This window comes from Budorcas taxicolor, chromosome 8, assembly GCF_023091745.1.
Source record: "Budorcas taxicolor isolate Tak-1 chromosome 8, Takin1.1, whole genome shotgun sequence".
Classification (NCBI taxonomy): domain Eukaryota; kingdom Metazoa; phylum Chordata; class Mammalia; order Artiodactyla; family Bovidae; genus Budorcas; species Budorcas taxicolor.
In genome coordinates, this window is record NC_068917.1 from 62362122 (window position 1) to 62383106 (window position 20985).

At 38.4% G+C, this 20985-nt stretch overlaps 1 protein-coding gene across 4 annotated transcripts in view; it reads left to right on the top strand.

The window, feature by feature from the left end:
* UNC13B (unc-13 homolog B) overlaps positions 1 to 20985 on the top strand; it is a 218576-nt gene that overhangs the window by 69735 nt on the left and 127856 nt on the right. For all 4 annotated transcript variants that reach the window (XR_008199822.1, XM_052645020.1, XM_052645022.1 and 1 more), the window contains exon 7: positions 15832 to 15889. Coding sequence is in view for 3 of the 4 variants with exons in the window: in XM_052645020.1 (XP_052500980.1) it covers positions 15832 to 15889 (58 nt within the window). In the remaining variant the exon portion in view is untranslated. The remainder of the gene's footprint in view (positions 1 to 15831; positions 15890 to 20985) is intronic.

Here is a 20985-nt window from a genome sequence, read left to right on the forward strand (position 1 = left end):
TTTTTGTGGAAATGACTGGTAAGCAACCTCCTGACAGAACCTGAAGCTCAGGATTGGATGAAGTCAGGCATAGAGTTTGGATTTATTAACATATTTGTAGCAATTGAAGTCATAAGAATAGAAGCAAAGACTCAGGTAAAGTATGTAGAAAGAGTATTGAAGAATAGAGACAAAACTTTGGGAAACATCAAAGATAGAATCTTGAGAAACAAGGAAGTCTGAGGAAGAGCTGCCTAAAAGAGAGTGCGTGCTAAGTCACTTCAGTTGTCTGACTCTTTGCGACCCTATGGACCATGGCCCACCAGGCTCCTCTGTCCAAGGGATTTTCCAGGCAAGAGTACTGGAGTGAGATGCCATGCCTTCCTCCAGAGAACCAGAAAAGGTTTTCAGAACAAAGAAAAAGAGTTTTAAGGCAGAAATTCTTGACAGTGTGAAGTATCACCAAGAGTGATTTGATGAGTCTGTTGGTTTCCCAGGGCTGCCAAAACAAAGTAACACATACTGGGTGACTTACAATAACAGAAATATATTTTTTCATGCAGTTCTGGAGGCTGAAATTCTGACATCAGTTTTGGTGGGATCAATTTCTCCTGGAGGCTTTGGGAAAAAGCCGTTCCATGCTTACAGTTTCTGGTGCTTCCTAGCAGCCTTTGCTGTTCCTTTGCTTATCAAACACATTATTTCAGTCTCTGTCTCCATTGTTACATGCCTTCCTGTGTTGTCTGCCTGGCCTCATAAAATAGTCTCTCTTTTTGTATCTGTATTCAAATTTCCATTCATTTTTTGGGGATACTAGTCATTGGATTAACTTGATTACATCTGCAGGGAGTCTATTTCCAAATAAGGTTGCATTCGTAAGTACTGAGGCTTAGGAGTTCACAAAATATCTTTCTTTTTAAAAAATATTTATTTGATTGTGCCAAGTCTTAGTTGCTGCATGTGGGATCTAGTTCCCTGACCAGGGATTGAACTCAGGGCCTCTGCGTTGGGAGTGTGGAGTTTTAGCCACTGGACCACCAGGGACGTCCCCACAACATGCTTTTTTGAAGGACACAATTCAACCCACAATGAGTTAACTAACTCAAAGATGAAGAAGTGAGACAAGTGTGAACTACTGTTTTCAGGGTTTTTCTTTACCTTATCTAAATCCTTAGTAGGCATTCTGTTATTAAAGCTGCATAACTTTTCTCATATCCAAGCCAGCACCCTAACTTTTCTTCATTGAAAGCTTCAGTCTGCCTTCTCCCCTTGGTAAATGCCAAAATCCACTCTATCCTTATATTCACCTTACCCTTTGTATTTCTCTTTTCCCAAACCCTGCCTGTGGAGTGCTATACAGTTTTCAAAACTTTGATCTTTGTTTTCCTAGTAAAGAGATGCATTGCATTTTTTATTTTACAGGCTTTACTTTATGTAGAATCAGATGAAGGGGTTAAAACGATGAAAAAAAAAAAACAACCCAAAATGTAGCATACACAATTGTTGAATTTTCCAAATTGTAGAAATGATGGTTCTTGGTCTATAGTTTCAACTCTTGACTTTTTTGCTTTCTGCTTCTCTTCTAGTATATGGCGCTCACTGAGTTTATTTTCTTCATCTGTTCCTAGGCCTCCCTGTTTTTTTTATTAAAATATAGTTCACATAGCATATAGTTACATTTAGTAGATTTTAGTATATTCGGAGTTGTACATTTATCACAATTTTAGAGCATTTTCATTGCCCTGTAAGAAGCCCTGTGCCCTTAGCTATTATACTCTAATCCTGGGAGTATCCTTCTCAGACTTAGGTAACCACTAATCTACTTTCTGTCTGTGTACATTGGCTTATAATAGATATTCATATAAATGGAATTATACGATATATGATCCTTTGTGATTGTCTTCCTTTACTTGACATATTTTCAAAGTTTCTATCTTGTGGCATTTAACAGTACTCGGTTCTCTCCCATTGCCAAATAGTGTTCCCCTCTATAGTTATGTACTATGTTTTATTTATCCATTTGTCAGTTAATGAACACTTGAGTTGTTTCCATCTTTCTATTAATATGGATAATGCTTCTGTGAACATTCAGGTGTAAGTTTTTGTTTGGACATATACTTTTAATTCTCATAGGTATATACCTGGGAATAGAATTGCCGGAAAAGATGGTAACTTATAGTTAACAGTTTTAGAAATATCCAGATTGTTTTACAAAGTAGCTATACCAGTTTACATTCCCACCAGGGCTTTATAAGGGGTCTAATTTCTTCATATCTTTGCCAACATTTATCTGTCTTTTTGAACAGCCCTTCTAGTGGTTAAAAGTGGTGTCTCATTGTGATTGTTTAAAGGCTGTTTTTATTATCAAAAGTTTTGAACATGAAAAATATATAGAAATAACTCTTCCCTCTTTTGATGGAGTATTTTAAAACAGATCCCAGACATCATCTTCTCTCACCCACAAATACAAAAGTGTCGCAGTATACATCATTAACTTAAAAAATAATTGCAGTGCCTTTAACACATTGAATTTAACCATAATTTCTTACTAGTTTGAGTTCAGTTTTCCATTAGTGTCTCAAAGATATCTTTTCACAGTAGATATATTCAATTCAGGATCCAGGCAAATTGTATGTATTTGGTTATTATGTTTCTTAAACCATTTTTATTCTAAAATTGGTTTCCTCTTCTCTCATTTGTTCTATAGAATTCCACACATTCTGGATTTGGCTGATTATGTCCCCGAGATCTTATTTACCATGTTTCTCTATCCCTCTTATTTTTTTAAACTGAAAAACTGTATCTAGCAGTTTGAGGATTAGATGGAGATTTAGATTGACGTTGTTTTTTGGTTTGTTTTGAAGGCAGATTGTGTCTTGCCTCAGTTTTAGTGATGGTAGAATTAAACAGTGGATTCCACTTGATGTGAGTCTATTTCATCTGTTATAAAGTGATCCCACCAGCCTTTTACCTAATGGTTTTAGCGACAAATAATGATGATTATTTTATTAGGGTTGCACAGTGATGTTTTTCTAATTATATCACCTCTTCAACATTTACTAGCTATGATTTGTCTATAAAACAGAACTTTCTCTCACCTGCTATTTGGTTCACTTGAAATAAAGTCTGTGTAAGAAAAACATTCCCTTTAGCAGTTTTCAAATTAATGAGCTGGTGCATAAGCAGCTTCTCAAGGTGACCTGTGTATTGTTTTCCTTTTTCTAATGGCATATCATTGTCAATTTATGAATTTTTATATATTTCTGTTTCAACCCATTGCAGTCTTTGCTCTTTTTGATACTAAACTTGTCTCATCTTTGATTATTGGAAGTTTCTTCTTTTTTTTTTCTATATTTATCATGAAAAAGTTTTAAAGGAAAATGTAAAAGTTGAAGGAGTAGTAAAATGAAACCTGTACACTTATCTCCAAGATTCAGTGATTATCAAAATTTGGTCAAACTCACTGCAAAATCATTTTAAAAACACAATGTTGAATCTTATATTTTTTCCCCTATGGTGTGCAACAGTTCCCATACACAGCAGCCTCTTGGTTCAAGACTGGCCCTGGAATCTACTACTTGAGCTTAAATGCGTCACTGTTTATTCCTTTTTCTACTCATGGAAAATTAGGTTTTCACTATTATAAATGCACGCTTCAGTAAATATCTCTGAGTCTGTTTCTCCATGCTTATGTAAGGGAGATTCTCTGGGTATATACCTGGAAATAGAATAGCTCTGTTGTGGCATGTGCTCTATGCAACATTATGTTGCTAAATTGTTTGCTAAAGTAATTGTGCCCATTTATATTCTAGCTTTCCTGCTTCTCTATATTTTTACTAATACTTGTTATTGTCAGATTTTAAATTTTTGCTGATCTACTGGGTTTAGAGGTTTATCATTTAAATTTGCATTTCTCTGTCTTAACTTTTTTAAAAAATATATTTATCTATTTTAAATAGAACAAAGGTGAATATTTTTAATGATAAAAGGTACAATTCACAAAGAAGATAGACATCATAAACCATTAGACACCTTAACAACAAAGAAACATACATAAAGTAAATATCAGAAGAAATAGAAAAGAAAAAATATATAATCATAGTAAGACATATTTACATTTCTCTGAGAATATTTTACCAAGTGCAGAAAAAATAAAAATAGGAGCATCTTGAATGATGCCATTAATAATTTAAATATAATAGATTTATATTTAATTTATATTAACCATATCCTATAAAAATATATTTAAAATTTGTATCTCATAGGTTGTTATTAGATGTCCATAGGACATTTAGAAAAACTGGCAAAAAGATAAACATTACAAAATTTCAAACAGTAGAATTATTTTTGTGTGTGTGTGATTCAGTTATACATATACACATATTTTGAAATTATTTTCCATTATAAGTTATTATAAGATATTGATTTATAGTTCCTGTGTGTGCTATACAGTAAACTTTTGTTGCTTGTTGCATGTTTATTTTTTTAAGTTAGAAATCTAGCATTCTATTCCTACAAGTGAAATCAAAATGTCATACATTTTTTTACTTGGGCAAAAATTCATGTTTTCTAAAATATATATTTTATACATATTATATATATGTATACAAAAGCTTTTCTACTGTGCTTGATAAAGGCTTGAGAAAGAACATCCCAAAAAAAGTGAAGAGATGGAGAAATTGGAGAAAATAAACTAAATGAAATGGAAGCTGAATATGAAATAGAATATGTGAAACAAACTAGATAAAAGTAAAAGATCCTCATTAAGTCCATTGTTTTTTTTTTTTAATTTCTTAATTTTTATTTTTACTTTATTTTACTTTATAATACTGTATTGCTTTTGCCATACATTGACATGAATCCACCACAGGGGCGTCCCTTGTGGCTCAGCTGGTAAAGTCCATTGTTTTTAAACATGGCTGCTCATTAGAAACATATCTGGAGCTCTGGCAGAAAAAAAAAAAGCAGTACCTAGACATTTGTATTTTTCAGAAAATTCTAAGATAATTCTGATGTGCATATGAAATTTAAGAAGTGATTACAGATTTTTCTGTTAGGCAGTTATTTTGGTGATATAGAATTCTATAATTTTTCTGTTGACCAATCATGGTACAATGGTATTAAGTGGGTGATAGTTACATAATCACAATAGTAAAAGATATTTATCAGTTTTAACAATCAATAGGAGAAGGCAGTGGCACCCCACTCCAGTACTCTTGCCTGGAAAATCCCATTGTTGGAGGAGCCTGGTGGCCTGCAGACCATGGGGTCGCTAAGAGTTGGACACGACTGAGCAACTTCACTTTCACTTTTCACTTTCATGCATTGGAGAAGGCAATGGCAACCCACTCCAGTGTTCTTGCCTGGAGAATCCTAGGGACGGGTGAGTCCCGTGGGCTGCCGTCTCTGGGGTCACACAGAGTCGGACACGACTGAAGTGACTTAGCAGCAGCAGCAGCCAGACAAAAAATAAAAGATAATTACAGTTGCAAGCCATAATGGAAACATGATTAACCTAACAATATAAGATAATTACATACAATTTGGGGGGTCAAGCTGAGTGACGTGATAAGTGGACGTGCATACATGTACATGTTTTCTTCTGCTCAGCCAGTCTGTGTCTTTTGGTTGGTGCATTTAATCCATGTACATTCAAGGTAATTTTTGATGTGTATGATCCTATTACAGTTGTCTTGATTAAAAAAAAAATGTTTTGAGGTCTGTTTTCTGTAGGTAAGGCTTTTCCTTCTCTTGTTTTCTGACTAGAGAAAACATTTGTTTTAAAGCTGGTTTGGTGGTGCTGAATTCTGTTAACTTGCTTGTCTGGAAAGCTTTTGATTTCTCCATCAAATCTGAACGAGAGTCTTGCTGGGTCGAGTATTCTTGGTTGCAGTTTCTTCCTTTTCATCACTTTAAGTATATCATGCCATTCCCTTCTGGCTTGTAGAGTTTCTGTTGAGAAATCAGCTGATAGCCTGATGAGAATCCCCTTGTTTGTTATTTGTTGTTTTTAGTATTTTATCTCTGTCTTTAATTATTGTCAGTTTGATTACTGTGTGTCTTGGTGTGCTCCTCGTTGGGTTTATCCTGGCTGGGACTCTCTGTACTTCCTGGACTTTGTTAATTATTTCCTTGCCCATGTTAGGGAAGTTTTCAACTATTGTCTCTCTCCAAATATTTTCTCAGGTCCTTTCTCTTCTCTCCTCCTTGTGGGATGTCTATAATGTGAATGTTGGTGCATTAAATGTTGTCCCAGAGGTCTCCTAGTCTGTCTTCATTTCTTTCATTCTTTTTTTTCTGTATTCTGTTCTGTGGCAGTGATTTCCACCATTTTGTCCTCCAGATCATTTGTCCGTGCTTCTGCCTTGGTTATTCTGCTATGGATTCCTTCTAATGTATTATTTATCTCTGCTTGTTTATTCTTTAGTTCTTCTAGGTCTTTGGTAAACATTTCTTGCATTATCTCAATCTTTGCCTCCATTCTTTTTCCAAGATCCTGAATCATACTCACTATCATTATTCTGAATTCTTTTTTTGGAAGGTTGCCCATCTCCACTTCATTTAGTTGTTTTTCTGGTGTTTTATCTTGTCCTTTCATCTGGGACGTAACTTTCTGCTTTTTCATGCTGATTAACTTTCTATGGTATGGTTTTGGTTTTAGCCACAGTTCGCCCGAGGTAAGAGAAACCCAAGTAAGATGGTAGGTGTTGCAAGAGGGGATCAGAGAGCAGACACACTGAAACCATACTCACAGAAAGCTAATCAATCTAATCACACTAGGACCACAGCCTTGTCTAACTCAATGAAACTAAGCCATGCCTGTGGGGCAACCCAAGACGGGCAGGTCATGGTGGAAAGGTCTGACAGAATGTGGTCCACTGGAGAAGGGAATGGCAAACCACTTCAGTATTCTTGCCTTGAGAACCCCATGAACAGTATGAAAAGGCAAAATGATAGGATACTGAAAGAGGAACTCCCCAGGTCAGTAGGTGCCCAATATGCTACTGGAGATCAGTGGAGAAATAACTCCAGAAAGAAGGAAGGGATGGAGCCAAAGCAAAAACAATACCCAGCTGTGGATGTGACTGGTGATAGAAGCAAGGTCCGATGCTGTAAAGAGCAATATTGCATAGGAATCTGGAATGTCAGGTCCATGCATCAAGGCAAATTGGAAGTGGTCAAACAAGAGATGGCAAGAGTGAACGTCGACATTCTAAAAATGAGTGAACTAAAATGGACTGGAATGGGTGAATTTAATTCAGATGACCATTATATCTACTACTGCAGGCAGGAATCCCTCAGAAGAAATGGAGTAGCCATCATGGTCAACAAAAGAGTCCAAAATGCAGTACTTGGATGCAGTCTCAAAAATAACAGAATGATCTCTGTTCGTTTCCAAGGCAAACCATTCAGTATCACAGTAATCCAAGACTATGCCCTAACCAGTAACGCTGAAGAAGCTGAAGTTGAACGGTTCTATGAAGACCTTCAAGACCTTTTAGAACTAACACCCAAAAAAGATGTCCTTTTCATTACAGGGGACTGGAATGCAAAAGTAGGAAGTCAAGAAACACCTGGAGTAACAGGCAAATTTGGCCTTGGAATGTGGAATGAAGCAGGGCAAAGACTAATAGAGTTTTGCCAAGAAAATGCACTGGTCATAGCAAACACCCTCTTCCAACAACACAAAAGAAGACTCTACACATGGACATCACCAGATGGTCAACACCGAAATCAGATTGATTATATTCTTTGCAGCCAAAGATGGAGAAGCTCTATACAGTCAGCAAGAACAAGACCAGGAGCTGACTGTGGCTCAGATCATGAACTCCTTATTACCAAATTCAGACTCAAATTGAAGAAAGTAGGGGAAACCACTAGACCATTCAGGTATGACCTAAATCAAATCCCTTATGATTATACAGTGGAAGTGAGAAATAGATTTAAGGGCCTAGATCTGATAGAGTGCCTGATGAACTATGGAATGAGGTTCGTGACATTGTACAGGAGACAGGGATCAAGACCATCTCCATGGAAAAGAAATGCAAAAAAGCAAAATGGGTGTCTGAGGAGGCCTTACAAATAGCTGTGAAAAGAAGAGAAGCGAAAAGCAAAGGAGAAAAGGAAAGATATAAGCATCTGAATGCAGAGTTCCAAGAATAGCAAGAAGAGATAAGAAAGCCTTCTTCAGTGATCAATGCAAAGAAATAGAGGACAAAAACAGAATGGGAAAGACTAGAGATCTCTTCAAGAAAATTAGAGATACCAAGGGAACATTTCATGCAAAGATGGGCTCGGTAAAGGACAGAAATGGTACGGACCTAACAGAAGCAGAAGATATTAAGAAGAGGTGGCAAGAATACACAGAAGAACTATACAAAAAAGATCTTCACGACCCAGATAATCATGATGAGGTCATCACTCACCTAGAGCCAGACATCCTGGGATGTGAAGTCAAGTGGGCCTTAGAAAGCATCACTACGAAGAACGCTTGTGGAAGTGATGGAACTCCAGTTGAGCTATTTCAAATCCTGAAAGATGATGCTGTGAAAGTGCTGCACTCAATATGCCAGCAAATTTGTAAAACTCAGCACTGGCCACAGGACTGGAAAAGGTCAGTTTTCATTCCAATCCCAAAGAAAGGCAATGCCAAAGACTGCTCAAGCTACCGCACAATTGCACTTATCTCACATGCTAGTAAAGTAATGCTCAAAATTCTCCAAGCCAGGCTTCAGCAATACGTGAACCATGAACTCCCTGATGTTCAAGCTGGTTTTAGAAAAGGCAAATGAACCAGAGATCAAATTGCCAACATCTGCTGGATCATGGAAAAAGCAAGAGAGTTCCAGAAAAACATCGGTTTCCGCTTTATTGATTATGCCAAAGCCTTTGACTATGTGGATCACAATAAACTGTGGAAAATTCTGAAAGAGATGGGAATACCAGACCCCCTGACCTGCCTCTTGAGAAATCTGTATGCAGGTGAGGAAGCAACAGTTAGAACTGGACATGGAACAACAGACTGGTTCCAAATAGGAAAAGGAGTCCGTCAAGGCTGTATATTGTCACCCTGCTTATTTAACTCATATGCAGAGTACATCATGAGAAATGCTGGACTGGAAGAAGCACAAGCTGGAATCAAGATTGTTGGGAGAAATATCAATAACCTCAGATTTGCAGATGACACCACCCTTATGGCAGAAAGTGAAGAGGAACTAAAAAGCCTCTTGATGAAAGTGAAAGAGGAGAGTGAAAAAGTTGGCTTAAAGCTCAACATTCAGAAAACGAAGATCATGGCATCCAGTCCCATCACTTCATGGGAAATAGATGGGGAAACAGTGGAAACAGTGTCAGACTTTATTTTGGGGGACTCCAAAATCACTGCAGATGGTGACTGCAGCCATGAAATTAAAAGACGGCTACTCCTTGGAAGAAAAGTTATGACCAACCTAGATAGCATATTCAAAAGCAGAGACATTACTTTGCCGACTAAGATCCATCTAGTCAAGGCTATGGTTTTCCTGTGGTCATGTATGGATGAGAGAGTTGGACTGTGAAGAAGGCTGAGCACCGAAGAATTGATGCTTTTGAACTGTGATGTTGGAGAAGACTCTTGAGAGTCCCTTGGACTGCAAGGAGATCCAACCAGTCCATTCTGAAGGAGATCAGCCCTGAGATTTCTTTGGAAGGAGTAATGCTAAAGCTGAAACACCAGTACTTTGGCCACCTCATGCTAAGAGTTGACTCATTGGATAAGACTCTGATTTTGGGAGGGATTGGGGGCAGGAGGAGAAGGGGACGACAGAGGACGAGATGGCTGGATGGCATCACGGACTCGATGGACGTGAGTCTGAGTGAACTCCGGGAGTTGGTGATGGACAGGGAGGCCTGGTGTGCTGCGATTCATGGGGTTGCAAAGAGTCGGACACGACTGAGTGACTGAACTGAATTGTTGGATTGTTGTTCTTCCTTCTGCCTGCCCTCTGATGGAGCAGGCTAATCTGTGAGCTTCTTGATGGAAGAGACTGGTGGTGGGAAAAACTAGGTCTTGCTCTGGTGGGCATGTCCTTACTCCTTAAAGCTTTAATCCAATTATCTGCTGATGGGTGGGGTTGCTCTTCTTCCCTATTAATTTTTTGGCCTCAGCCCTCATGTCTATGGCTTTCTCTCATAGCTGAGATGGAAACAAATCTGCCTGCAGTGCAGGAAACCTGGGTTTGATCCCATGGTCGAGAAGATCCCCTGGAGAAGGAAATGGCAACCCCCTCCAGTATCCTTGCCTGGAAAATCCCGTCGACAGAGGAGTCTAGTGGGCTGCAGTCCATGGGGTCGCAAAGAGTCAGGCACAACTGAGCAACTAACACACAGACACACTCACGTTTATGGACTCTGTGGTTGGGTTATTGGTGACCTCCAAGAGGGTTTATGCCAAAGGGGACCTTCCCAGACAGCTGCTGCCAGTTACCCCATCCCTTGGTGAGCCCGTGCCAACCCAGTCCTCCATAGGAGACCCTCCAACACTAGCAGGTAGTTTTGGTTCAGTTTCCTATGCAGTCACTGCTCCTTTCCTCTCAGTCTTGGTGTGCTCAAGGTTTTGTTTGTGCCCTTTAAGATTGGAGCTTCTGTTTCCCCAGTCCTGTGGAAATCAAATCCTACTGGCCTTCCAGGTCAGATTCCCTGGGGATTCCCAGTCCCTTTGATGGGTCCCCAGGCTGGGGAGCCTCATATGGGGTTCCAAACCTTTACGACAGTGGGAGAACGTCTTTGGTATTATTGTTCTCCAGCTTGTGGATCACACACCAAATGGGTATGGGATTTGATTTTATCATGATTGTGCCCCTGCTTCTGTCTTGCTGCAGCTTCTCCTTGTCTTTGAACGTGGGCTGTCTTTTTCTGGTAGGTTCCAGTGTCCTCCTTTTTGCGGTTGTTCAACAACTAGTTGTGATTTTGGTGCTTTTGCAGGAGGAGATGAGCACACGTCTTTTCTACTCTGCCATCTTGAACCGAAAGGCACATTTGTCTGTTTATTGGTGACATTTGTCACCAATTTATTTAGTCATTTGCTCACCAAATAACTTTTTGAGCACTGTGTACCAGGCACTATTGTACATGCTTCATATACATCAGAAGTTAAAACAAAGACCAGTGTCCTCTTGGATCAACTAGGAGGAGATGTGTAATAAATATAGTTAAACTTCAGAAGATCAGAAATGCTGTAGGAGAAAAACCCATCTTCTCCATACAGGGTTCTTTTCTTTTAAATTATTTATTCATTTATTTTTGTCTGTTCTGGGTCTTCATTGCTTAGAAGGGGCTACTCTCTAGTTGTGGCGTGTGGGCTTCTTATTGCGGTGGCTTCTCTTGTGGAGCACAGGCTGTAGGTGAGTGGGCTCAGAAGTTGCACCTCCTGGGCTCTTGAGCACAGGCTCACTAGTTGGGGTGCTAGGGCTTAGTTCCTCTGTGGTTTGTGGGATCTTCCCAGATCAGTATCTCCTGCATTGTCAGGCAGATTCTTTACCACAGATCCACCAGGGAAGCCCCTCATGAAGTTTTGTGCTTCTTTTGTTAGGTTTATTCCTAGTAATTGTGAATGGTATATTTAAAAATTACATTTTCTAGTAGTTTATTGCTATCTATATAAGGCAGTGCTGTTCAATTTTATTTTTAGCATTTGTCTTATTTACCAACTCATTATTCTACTAGTTTAGAAATTCCTTTGGGTGTTTCAATTTTTGCATTTTTGAATAGTAAGTCTTTTTCTTTCTCCTTATGTCTTATTTTTTTAAGTGAAATATTTTGCACATTTATTTTTATTAACAGAATTTATTTTTTACAGCAATTGTACGTTTACAAAAATATTAAGCAGTTGTAGAGGAGGTTTCCATATCACCTCTTATCCGCCCCCTCCCTCTAGTTTTCCTTATTAGTAACATCTTACATTAGTATGGTACATTTATTACAATTCAGTTCAGTTCAGTTCAGTTTCAGTTGTGTCCGACTCTTTGCAACCCCATGGGCCACAGCATGCCAGGCCTCCCTGTCTATCACCAACTCCTGCAGTTTACCCAAACTCATGTCCACTGAGTCAGTGATGCCATCTAACCATCTCATCCTCTGTCATCTTCTCCTCATGCCTTCAATCTTTCCCAGGATCAGGGTCTTTTCAAATGAGTCAGCTCTTCGCATCAGGTGGCCAAAGTTTTGGAGTTTCAGCTTTAAACATCAGTCCTTCCAATGACCACTCAGGACTGATCTCCTTTAGGATGGACTGGTTGGATCTCCTTACAGTCCAAGGGACTCTCAGGAGTCTTCTCCAACACCACAGTTCAACAGCATCGATTCTTCAGAGCTCAGCTTTCTTTATAGTCTAACTCTCACATCCATACATGACTATTGGAAAAACCATAGCCTTGACTAGACGGACCTTTGTTGGCAAAATAATCTTTCTGCTTTTTAATATGCTTGTCTAGGTTGGTCATAACTTTCCTTCCAAGGAGTAAGTGTCTTTTAATTTCATGGCTGCAATCACCATCTGCAGTGATTTTGGAGCCCCCAAAAGTAAAGTCAGCCACTATTTCCACTGTTTCCCCATCTGTTTGCCATGAAGTAATGGGACCAGATGCCATGATCTTAGTTTTCTGAATGTTGAGCTTTAAGCTTACTTTTTCACTCTCCTCGTTCACTTTCATCAAGAGGCTCTTTAGATCTTCTTTGCTTTCTGCCATAAGGGTGGTGTCATCTGCATATCTGAGGTGATTGATATTTCTCCCGGCAATGCTGATTCCAGCTTGTGCTTCCTCCAGCTCAGCATTTCTCATGATGTACTCTGCATATAAGTTAAATAAGCAGGGTGACAATATACATCCTTGACATATTCCTTTTCCTATTTGGAACCAGTCTGTTGTTCCATGTCCAGTTCTAACTTTTGCTTCCTGACCTGCATACAGATTTCTCAAGAGACAGGTCAGTTGGTCTGGTATTCCCATCACTTTCAGAATTTTCCACAGTTTGTTGTGATCCACACAGTCAAAGGCTTTGGCATAATCAATAAAGCGGAAACCGATGTTTTTCTGGAACTCTCTTGCTTTTTCCATGATCCAGCAGATGTTGGCAATTTGATCTCTGGTTCATTTGCCTTTTCTAAAACCAGCTTGAACATCTGAAAGTTCACGGTTCATGTATTGCTGAAGCCTGGCTTGGAGAATTTTAAGTGTTACTTTACTAGCATGTGAAATGAGTGCAATTGTGCAGTAGTTTGAGCATTCTTTGGCATTGCCTTTCTTTGGGATTGGAATGAAAACTGACTTTTTCCAGTCCTGTGGCCAGTGCTGAGTTTTCCAAATTTGCTGGCATATTGAGTGCAGCACTTTCACAGCATCATCTTTTGGGATTTGAAATAGCTTAATTGGAATTCCATCACTTCCACTAGCTTTGTTATTGGGCTGATTGATATGTTATTACTAACTAAAAGTTAATATTTTATATTTTAATTTATTAATCACTAAAATCCTTAGTTTTTGAAAAACTTTTAAAGAGTTTTCTCTCATGTTGTTTTTCAGTACCATTATCCCATACAGAACACTGTATTACGTTTAGGTGTCATGTCTCCTTAGCCTGCTTTTGACTGTGATATTTTTTTAGACATTCCTTCTTTTGATGACCTCTTATTTTAAAAATGTCATTGTGTAAAACATCCTGTGTAATTTTTAATAGAGAAAGTGGGGAAGCTTTGTCTTTTTCCTGACTGTAAAGAGAATACTTCATGAGTCTTGATGTATGATATTTGCTATAGATTTTGATGGATACCCTTTATCAGATTAAGGAAAACCTTATTTTCCTTCTGATTTTCCGAGGTATTTTATCATGAAAAAGTAAGGGATTTTATCAAGATTTTTTTCTGCATTGGTAGATCATATAGTTTTTCTCCTTTAATCTCTTCATGTGGTGATATTGAAGTATCCTTTAAAGTCCTTTTGGTCATGCTACATTATTTATATGTCAACATTCTTACATATGCATACATATACATATACATAACATTCACATGGAAATATTAAAGACATATATGATGAATAAGCAACATATGATTTGGTTTGATAATCTAGGATTTTTGCATCCATTTTCATAAATGAGATTGGCCTTTAATTTTCCTTACTTATAATACTTACATTTTCTGTAGGTAAATATTATGGATTTTTTTTTCCTTAGATCTCTTAATATTATTAATTAGATTGTAGGTGGTCTTTAGCTTTCTGCTGGACCTTAAAGAGATTCATTAAACATGTCTTCTGGAAATATCTGCTTCATCTATTAAGTCTGAATTCTTCTAGTCTAATGCTTAAAGTTTTATGATTTCCTCACTGTTATACCTGTTTACTGTCTATAAAAATCATCGTTATTTATACTAGTTATTATAATCAAGTCCTTTTGTTACTTTGGAGTGGGTTGCTTGGCCTCTAGGAAGTTTTGAGCTTTTTTATGATTGACAGTTTTACTAATACTATTATATTGTTTGAACTGTGCTTGACTTCTGCTCCTTACTGTAATGGAGGTAGTAATAACATTGTCTGCCTCTGGTATTCGTATTGTAGTTTGTTGCTTGTAAAGTACTTTATATAGAAGAGTATGTTTATATACAAAAAGTGTTTTGTGTTTTGTATCCAACCACTTGACATGCCCTTCATCACTAACATTCATGTGCAAGCCACTAATCAACTTTCATCTGAATAATTCCAATAACTAGTCTTATTTCCCTGTATTTCCCTACAGTTCTTCTCACACAGCAGCCAGAGTGATTTTTAAAGTGTAAGCAAGTCATATCCCTCTGGTGGTTAAAACTTCACACAGCTTCTCAACAGACTAGAGTAATGTGTAAACTCCTTACCGTGATTTCTATTCCTCCAGTGCCTGGAACAATGCCTTATACATAATAGGTACTCAAGAAATATCTGTTGAATGGATGACACCTTCAGTGTTCGAGAAGCTCTGTCTTGCCCAGAATCTACAATTTATTAAGAAATGGCAGAGTCAGGATGAAAACTCACATTTCCAACTTACCTTTATAAATTGCTGAACCATGTGGACTTATATTTTTCCAGTTCTCCAATGGGCTCTGAACCAAACCCATTTTACCTTCCAGACTCTCTGTACCTGTGTTAATTTGTTTATGCTTTTTTGTTTTGCCTTTCTAAATCTTGCCCATCTTCAATACATGAACTTAATTTGGCTTCCTTTTACAGAACTTTCTTTTTATGGCTTCAGTGGCCTGTTTTTTTGGTGGTGATAGTGGTGAGTTGTGTTGGGGAGGTTAGAATATAACTGGGAAGGAGACTCTAGTAAATACCAGATGTTGTATTGCATGCTTACGTAAGTGATTTCACTTCCCACGGGATCTTGTGAGGGAAGAACCACTTTTTTTTTTTTTTTTTCTTTTTAAAGATGGAGAAAACTCAGATCTCAGAGAGGTTTTCAGTTCCACCACCCAGATGGGGATATCTATACATTATCTGAGTTTTCTAAGTCCTCTAAAACTTCTAAGACTAAAGCCTTCCACCACTGCCTGGCATAGCTAGAATGATGCCCAGCTGACCTTGATCAGAGCTGACTTTCTGCTCTCCTGGTTTAGCTTGTCACACTGGGCCAAAGCCATATCTGATAGTCTGGCCTGTATGTGATGATCACACAGGAAAATCAACAGCAGGATGATCTGTTTCTGTTTGATAAGAAATCTGACTCCAGTCAAATGCTAAACCTTTTTATAGGTAGCTATGTTTCCCCTCACCCCGCCTTCCTCTTTACTTGGGCCTCTTACTATGTTTTGTTTTGTTTTTTTTTTCTCCTTTTTTCCTCTAGTATTCTAGTCAAGAAGAAAGCCAGAGGAAGCAATTGCCTACTGCTGCCGCCCAGTGTTGTAAGTGAGAAACTTGTCTCTGAATCGCTTCTTAATCACAGCTTTCTGTCAGTTCTCCAAATGTGGCTTATTTTAAGTTGGGGAGGTTGGAGAGATATGGTGTGTATAAACAGAAGATATTCCAGAAATACACCTTATTCAGGCCCATCCTCCCAATGGCTATCTCCTCGTTACCTTTAAGAAGAGATCTTTTGGTTTTGTGTGGCTGTAGGTAGGGCAGTGAGGCTTTTTTTTCTCTGTTTACCAGCTTTTGCCCCTGGAGGAATGATTTTTCCCACTCTGTCCCCATTTATCTGTTACTGCCCTTTAAGAGTGTCCACCTCTGGAAACTCTTTGTGCTGTTTCCTTCTTCTCCCCAGTCTAGTTTAGGTCTTTCCTCTGCTCCCATTGTATCCTGTATATATATAGCCATCATATGTTATAATCTATATATATTGATTTGACAGGAATGCAAAATTTTTTAAAGGCCCAAATTTGTATTCCTAGCATCTGGCTCAACACCTGATAACATGTGTGCGTGTGGGCTCAGTTGCTTCAATTGTGTCTGACTCTTTGTGACCCCATGGACTGTAGCCCACCAGACTCCTCTGCCCATGGAATTCTCCAGGCAAGAATATAGGAGTGGGTTGCCATTTCCTCCTCCAGGGGATCTTCCCGACCCAGGGATCGAACCCATGTCTCTTGTATTTCCTGCATTGGTAGGCGGCTTCTTTACCCACTAGTGCCACCTGGGAGGAACTCAGGTAAGCCTCAATAAAGGAACTCAGTAAGCCTCAGTAAAGTTTGATAAATGATTAACTGAGTGAGAGAATTTGTTATTTCCTTTGAGGTTAACTTATCCAGACCACACAAATTCCTTTTTGAAATGAACTGTACATTGTTGGTATATTGGTATCTTTTCAGTTTCTCTCAGAATAGTTTGAGGAGACACCAAAGGACTGACTTGAAATCGGTTCCCTTTCACTTTTTTAACTTGTCGGGGTGGCCATGTCTGTGTTTTGTTTCTTTTGTGTTGCTGTAGTGTTTCTGAATCACTGTCAAAATCTTACCAATGGCAGGTTGATAGTCCTGGTAATAGTGGTAGTAGTTATTGTAGTAATGCTACTAATAATAAGAACCATAGCAGCTGACATATTTTGAGGTTTTATAGTATGCCAGATGCTGCTGTAAGAGCTAAAATGTAGTAACTTATTTAATCTTCACAGCAACCCTACGACATAGATTTTACTGTTTTCATCATTTTCAAGATGAGGAAACTGAGACTGAGTTATTTGCCACAGATCACATAGCTAGTAAGTGGTGAAGTAAATGCTCAGATACAAACAGTCTAACTCTATAGCCCATGCATTGAGCCACCATGTTATACTGCTTCACACTGTTTCTGAGAAGAAGAACCTCTATCCATGGTTTATAAAACCATTGGTTGTCTTCTAGTCTATTGGCTACTTACTTTGCTGATAAAAGTGAGACCACTGGCAGAGGTCAGTACTTTTTCTTTATTTAAATAACACCTATTTTACATATGATTTGTTACTTTCATTTTTCCCATTTGGGAACTAGTATTTATCAAGCATTTAGAGTCATAGGAGACAAGAATCTGAATTGAACACCAAGTTGTGAATTAAAGTCTCTAAGTCATTTCCAAAACTCATTGTTATGAGATAATTTTGAGTTTTTAATCTTTTAAGTCTTTTTCCAAGATGGCTAATGCAAGTGAAATGGAATAATTGAGCTTTCTCTTCCATTCCTTCTTGGTTCCATTTGATGAAATACAGTTCAAGTGATTAAAGAGCAAATGCTTAGAGGGCAGGAGGAAATAAGAGAATATAAATAATCAGCATTTATGAATTCTCTTACTTTTTTAATATGTTTACCAGCTAATTTGTTTTATGTGAAGTAAAGTGAAAAGTCGCTCAGTGGTGTCTGACTCTTTGCGACCCCATGGACTGTAGCCTGCCAGGCTCCTCTGTCCATGGAATTCTTCAGGCCAGAATACCGGAGTGGGTATCTGTTCCCTTCTCCAGGGGATCTTTCCAACCCAGGGATTGAACCCAGGTCTCCTGCATTGCAGGTGGATTCCTTTCTGTCTGAGCCACCAGGGAAGCCCAATTTGTTTTACATGCATAGCCTATCCCTGTCTTCTGACTACTCTCTAATATATTTTCATTTGGAAAAATTTTAAACTTATAGGAAGGTTGAGAAAACAGTACATTGAATACCTATTTACCTTTTACTAGATTCAGTGATTAACATTTTACCAAATTTACTTCTCTTCCTCCCGACTGATGTTTCCTATTTCTGTGTATATATGCACATACATAAAAATATACATGTGTGTTTTCTGGAATCATTTGAATATAAGCATCAGACTTTATGACACATCAGCATGTGTCTCCTAAGAGAACACTTTGTATAACCAAAATACCATTATTAGAATCAAGAGATTTAACATTGATTATATATATTAATAATATATATAGTTAATATTAAGAATTCCCCAGTTGTCCCCCAAGTGTTTTCATAGGCCTGCCTTGCACCAGCATATAATTTAATCAAAATTGCACATTTTTACTCAGTTGTCCTGAATCTTTAATCTCCTTTAATAAAAAACTTGCCTTTTTAGCCATTTATGACACTGGCTTTTTTTCAGTTAGAAAAATATTTTTATTCTAATTATAATATCTACTGCAGATGGCAGTGTATACTAGTATAGGTTTGTGGGAAGCCATTTGATAATATGTACCAAGAGGCTTTAAAAATCCATAACCTTTGACTCAGCAGTTGAATTTCTAGAAATTTGTTCTAAATAATCAAGAAACTGACAATGATTTGTATAGAAAGATGTTCATTTCAAAATATTTAAATAGCAAAATTTGAAAATGACTTAATAAGCAACAGTAAATGTAATAGTCATAAGATTTGAATATTATGCTTTGAATAATAGGGAAATTTTCATGAAACTAAATTAAAATATACAAAACTCTTACTCTCTGTATGTGCATATGCATATACATCAGTTCAGTTCAGTTCAGTTGCTCAGTCGTGTCTGACTCTGCAACCCCATGAATCACAGCACGCCAGGCCTCCCTGTCCATCACCAACTCCCAGAGTTCACTCAAACTCAAGTCCATCGAGTCAGTGATGCCGTCCAGCCATCTCATCCTCTGTCGTCCCCTTCTCCTCCTGCCCCCAACCCCTCCCAGCATCAGAGTCTTTTCCAATGAGTCAACTCTTCACATGAGGTGGCCAAAGTATTGCCATCAGTCCTTCCAATGAACACCCAGGGCTGATCTCCTTCAGAATGGACTGGTTGGATCTCCTTGCAGTCCAAGGGACTCTCAACAGTCTTCTCCAACACCACAGTTCAGAGGCATCAATTCTTCAGCACTCAGCCTTCTTCACAGTCCAACTCTCACATCCATATATGACCACTGGAAAAACCATGGCCTTGACTAGACGGACCTTTGTTGGCAAAGTAATGTCTCTGCTTTTCAATATGCTATCTAGGTTGGTCATAACTTTCCTTCCAAGGAGTAAGCGTCTTTTAATTTCATGGCTGCAGTCACCATCTGCAGTGATTTTGGAGCCCAGAAAAATAACATCTGACACTGTTTCCACTGTTTCCCCATCTATTTCCCATGAAGTGATGGGACCAGATGCCATGATCTTTGTTTTCTGAATGTTGAGCTTTAAGCCAACTTTTTCACTCATAGGTATGTATATATAATTTATATATATATATAATTTAAGAGTTTTTGCTATATACCCCAAATTGCATACCCCTAAAATTCATATGTTGAAGCCCTGGCCCCTTATGTGACTGTATTTGTAGATAGAGCCTGTGAGCAGATGAGAAAGGTTAATTGAAAATGTAAGAATGAGGCTCTGATTTGATAGGGCTGATAACCTTAGCGATTTCTTTGGGGGAATGGAGCAAGAAGGTAGCCATCTGCAGGCCAGAAAGAGAACTTTCATGAGGAACCAAATCAGCTGGCACCTTGAGCTTGAATTTCCTACAGTTCAAACCTGTGGGATACAAATTTCTGTTGTTTAGACCACCTAGACTGTGGCATTTTGTTAACGGCAGCTGAGCAGACTAGTATAGGTTTTGGTACTGAGAGTCGGGGTGCTATAGTAACAAATACCTAAAAATGTGGCAGTGGCTTTGGAAGTTTGGGTAATGGATATAAAGACTGGAAGAATTTTGAGGTGCAGACACGGTTGTTGTGCAGGGACTGTTTGGGAGAAATGGATATTAAAGGATGCTCTGGAGAAGTGTCAGATGGAAATGAGGGATGGTTTATTGGAAACTGGAGGAAAGGTGATCTTTGGGGCAGTGAACTTAGCTAAATTGTGTGAGGTTTTGTGAAAGGTACAGTTTATAAGTGGTCAAATTGGATGTTTAGCAGAGGTGATTTCTAAACTAAATAATGAAGATATGCTTTGGGTCTTCCTTATTGCTTATAGTAAAATGCCAGAAGAGAGGGTTGAATTGAAGATGAAATTATTAAATAAAAAGGAACTCGAATTTGGAGATTTGGCAATTCTTAGCCTATCCTTAGCCTATATTTTGTGAAAAATGAAAAATCTTGTTCTGAAGAAAATACTAAAGAGATCATGGTCTGACTCATGGATTTAACCAGCCATCAGCAGAAGCCAGGAATAGAGATGGAATTATACCAGCAGAGACATTGCCAATTTCAATGAAAGGGGACAGAGAAAGAGGGATGGAATGAAGGAAGGCTGTTGGATTTCTTGAATTCTTCAAGACTCAATCATAGAGTTATTTGACTGTAAACATGTGCTGTTCTTGAGGAAAGGCAAAAGTGACCTGGAAGGTGATTTGGAGAATATCAGGGCTGCCACTCTTAGCACAGGCCCAGGGGACAGAGATGTTTCCTTTTGTTTCAGAGGGCGGTCACCACTGAGAGCTATGGGGCCAGGGCCCTTCTGCAGAGCTGTGGGAGTGACAGTGCCACTCCAGTGGAGGATGGGTCATGGAACCAAAGAGAATTATTCTCTAGCCTCATGATCTAATGGAATTTGCATTGCTAGGTTTTGGACTAGCTTGAGACCTGTCACTTCTTTCCTATCTC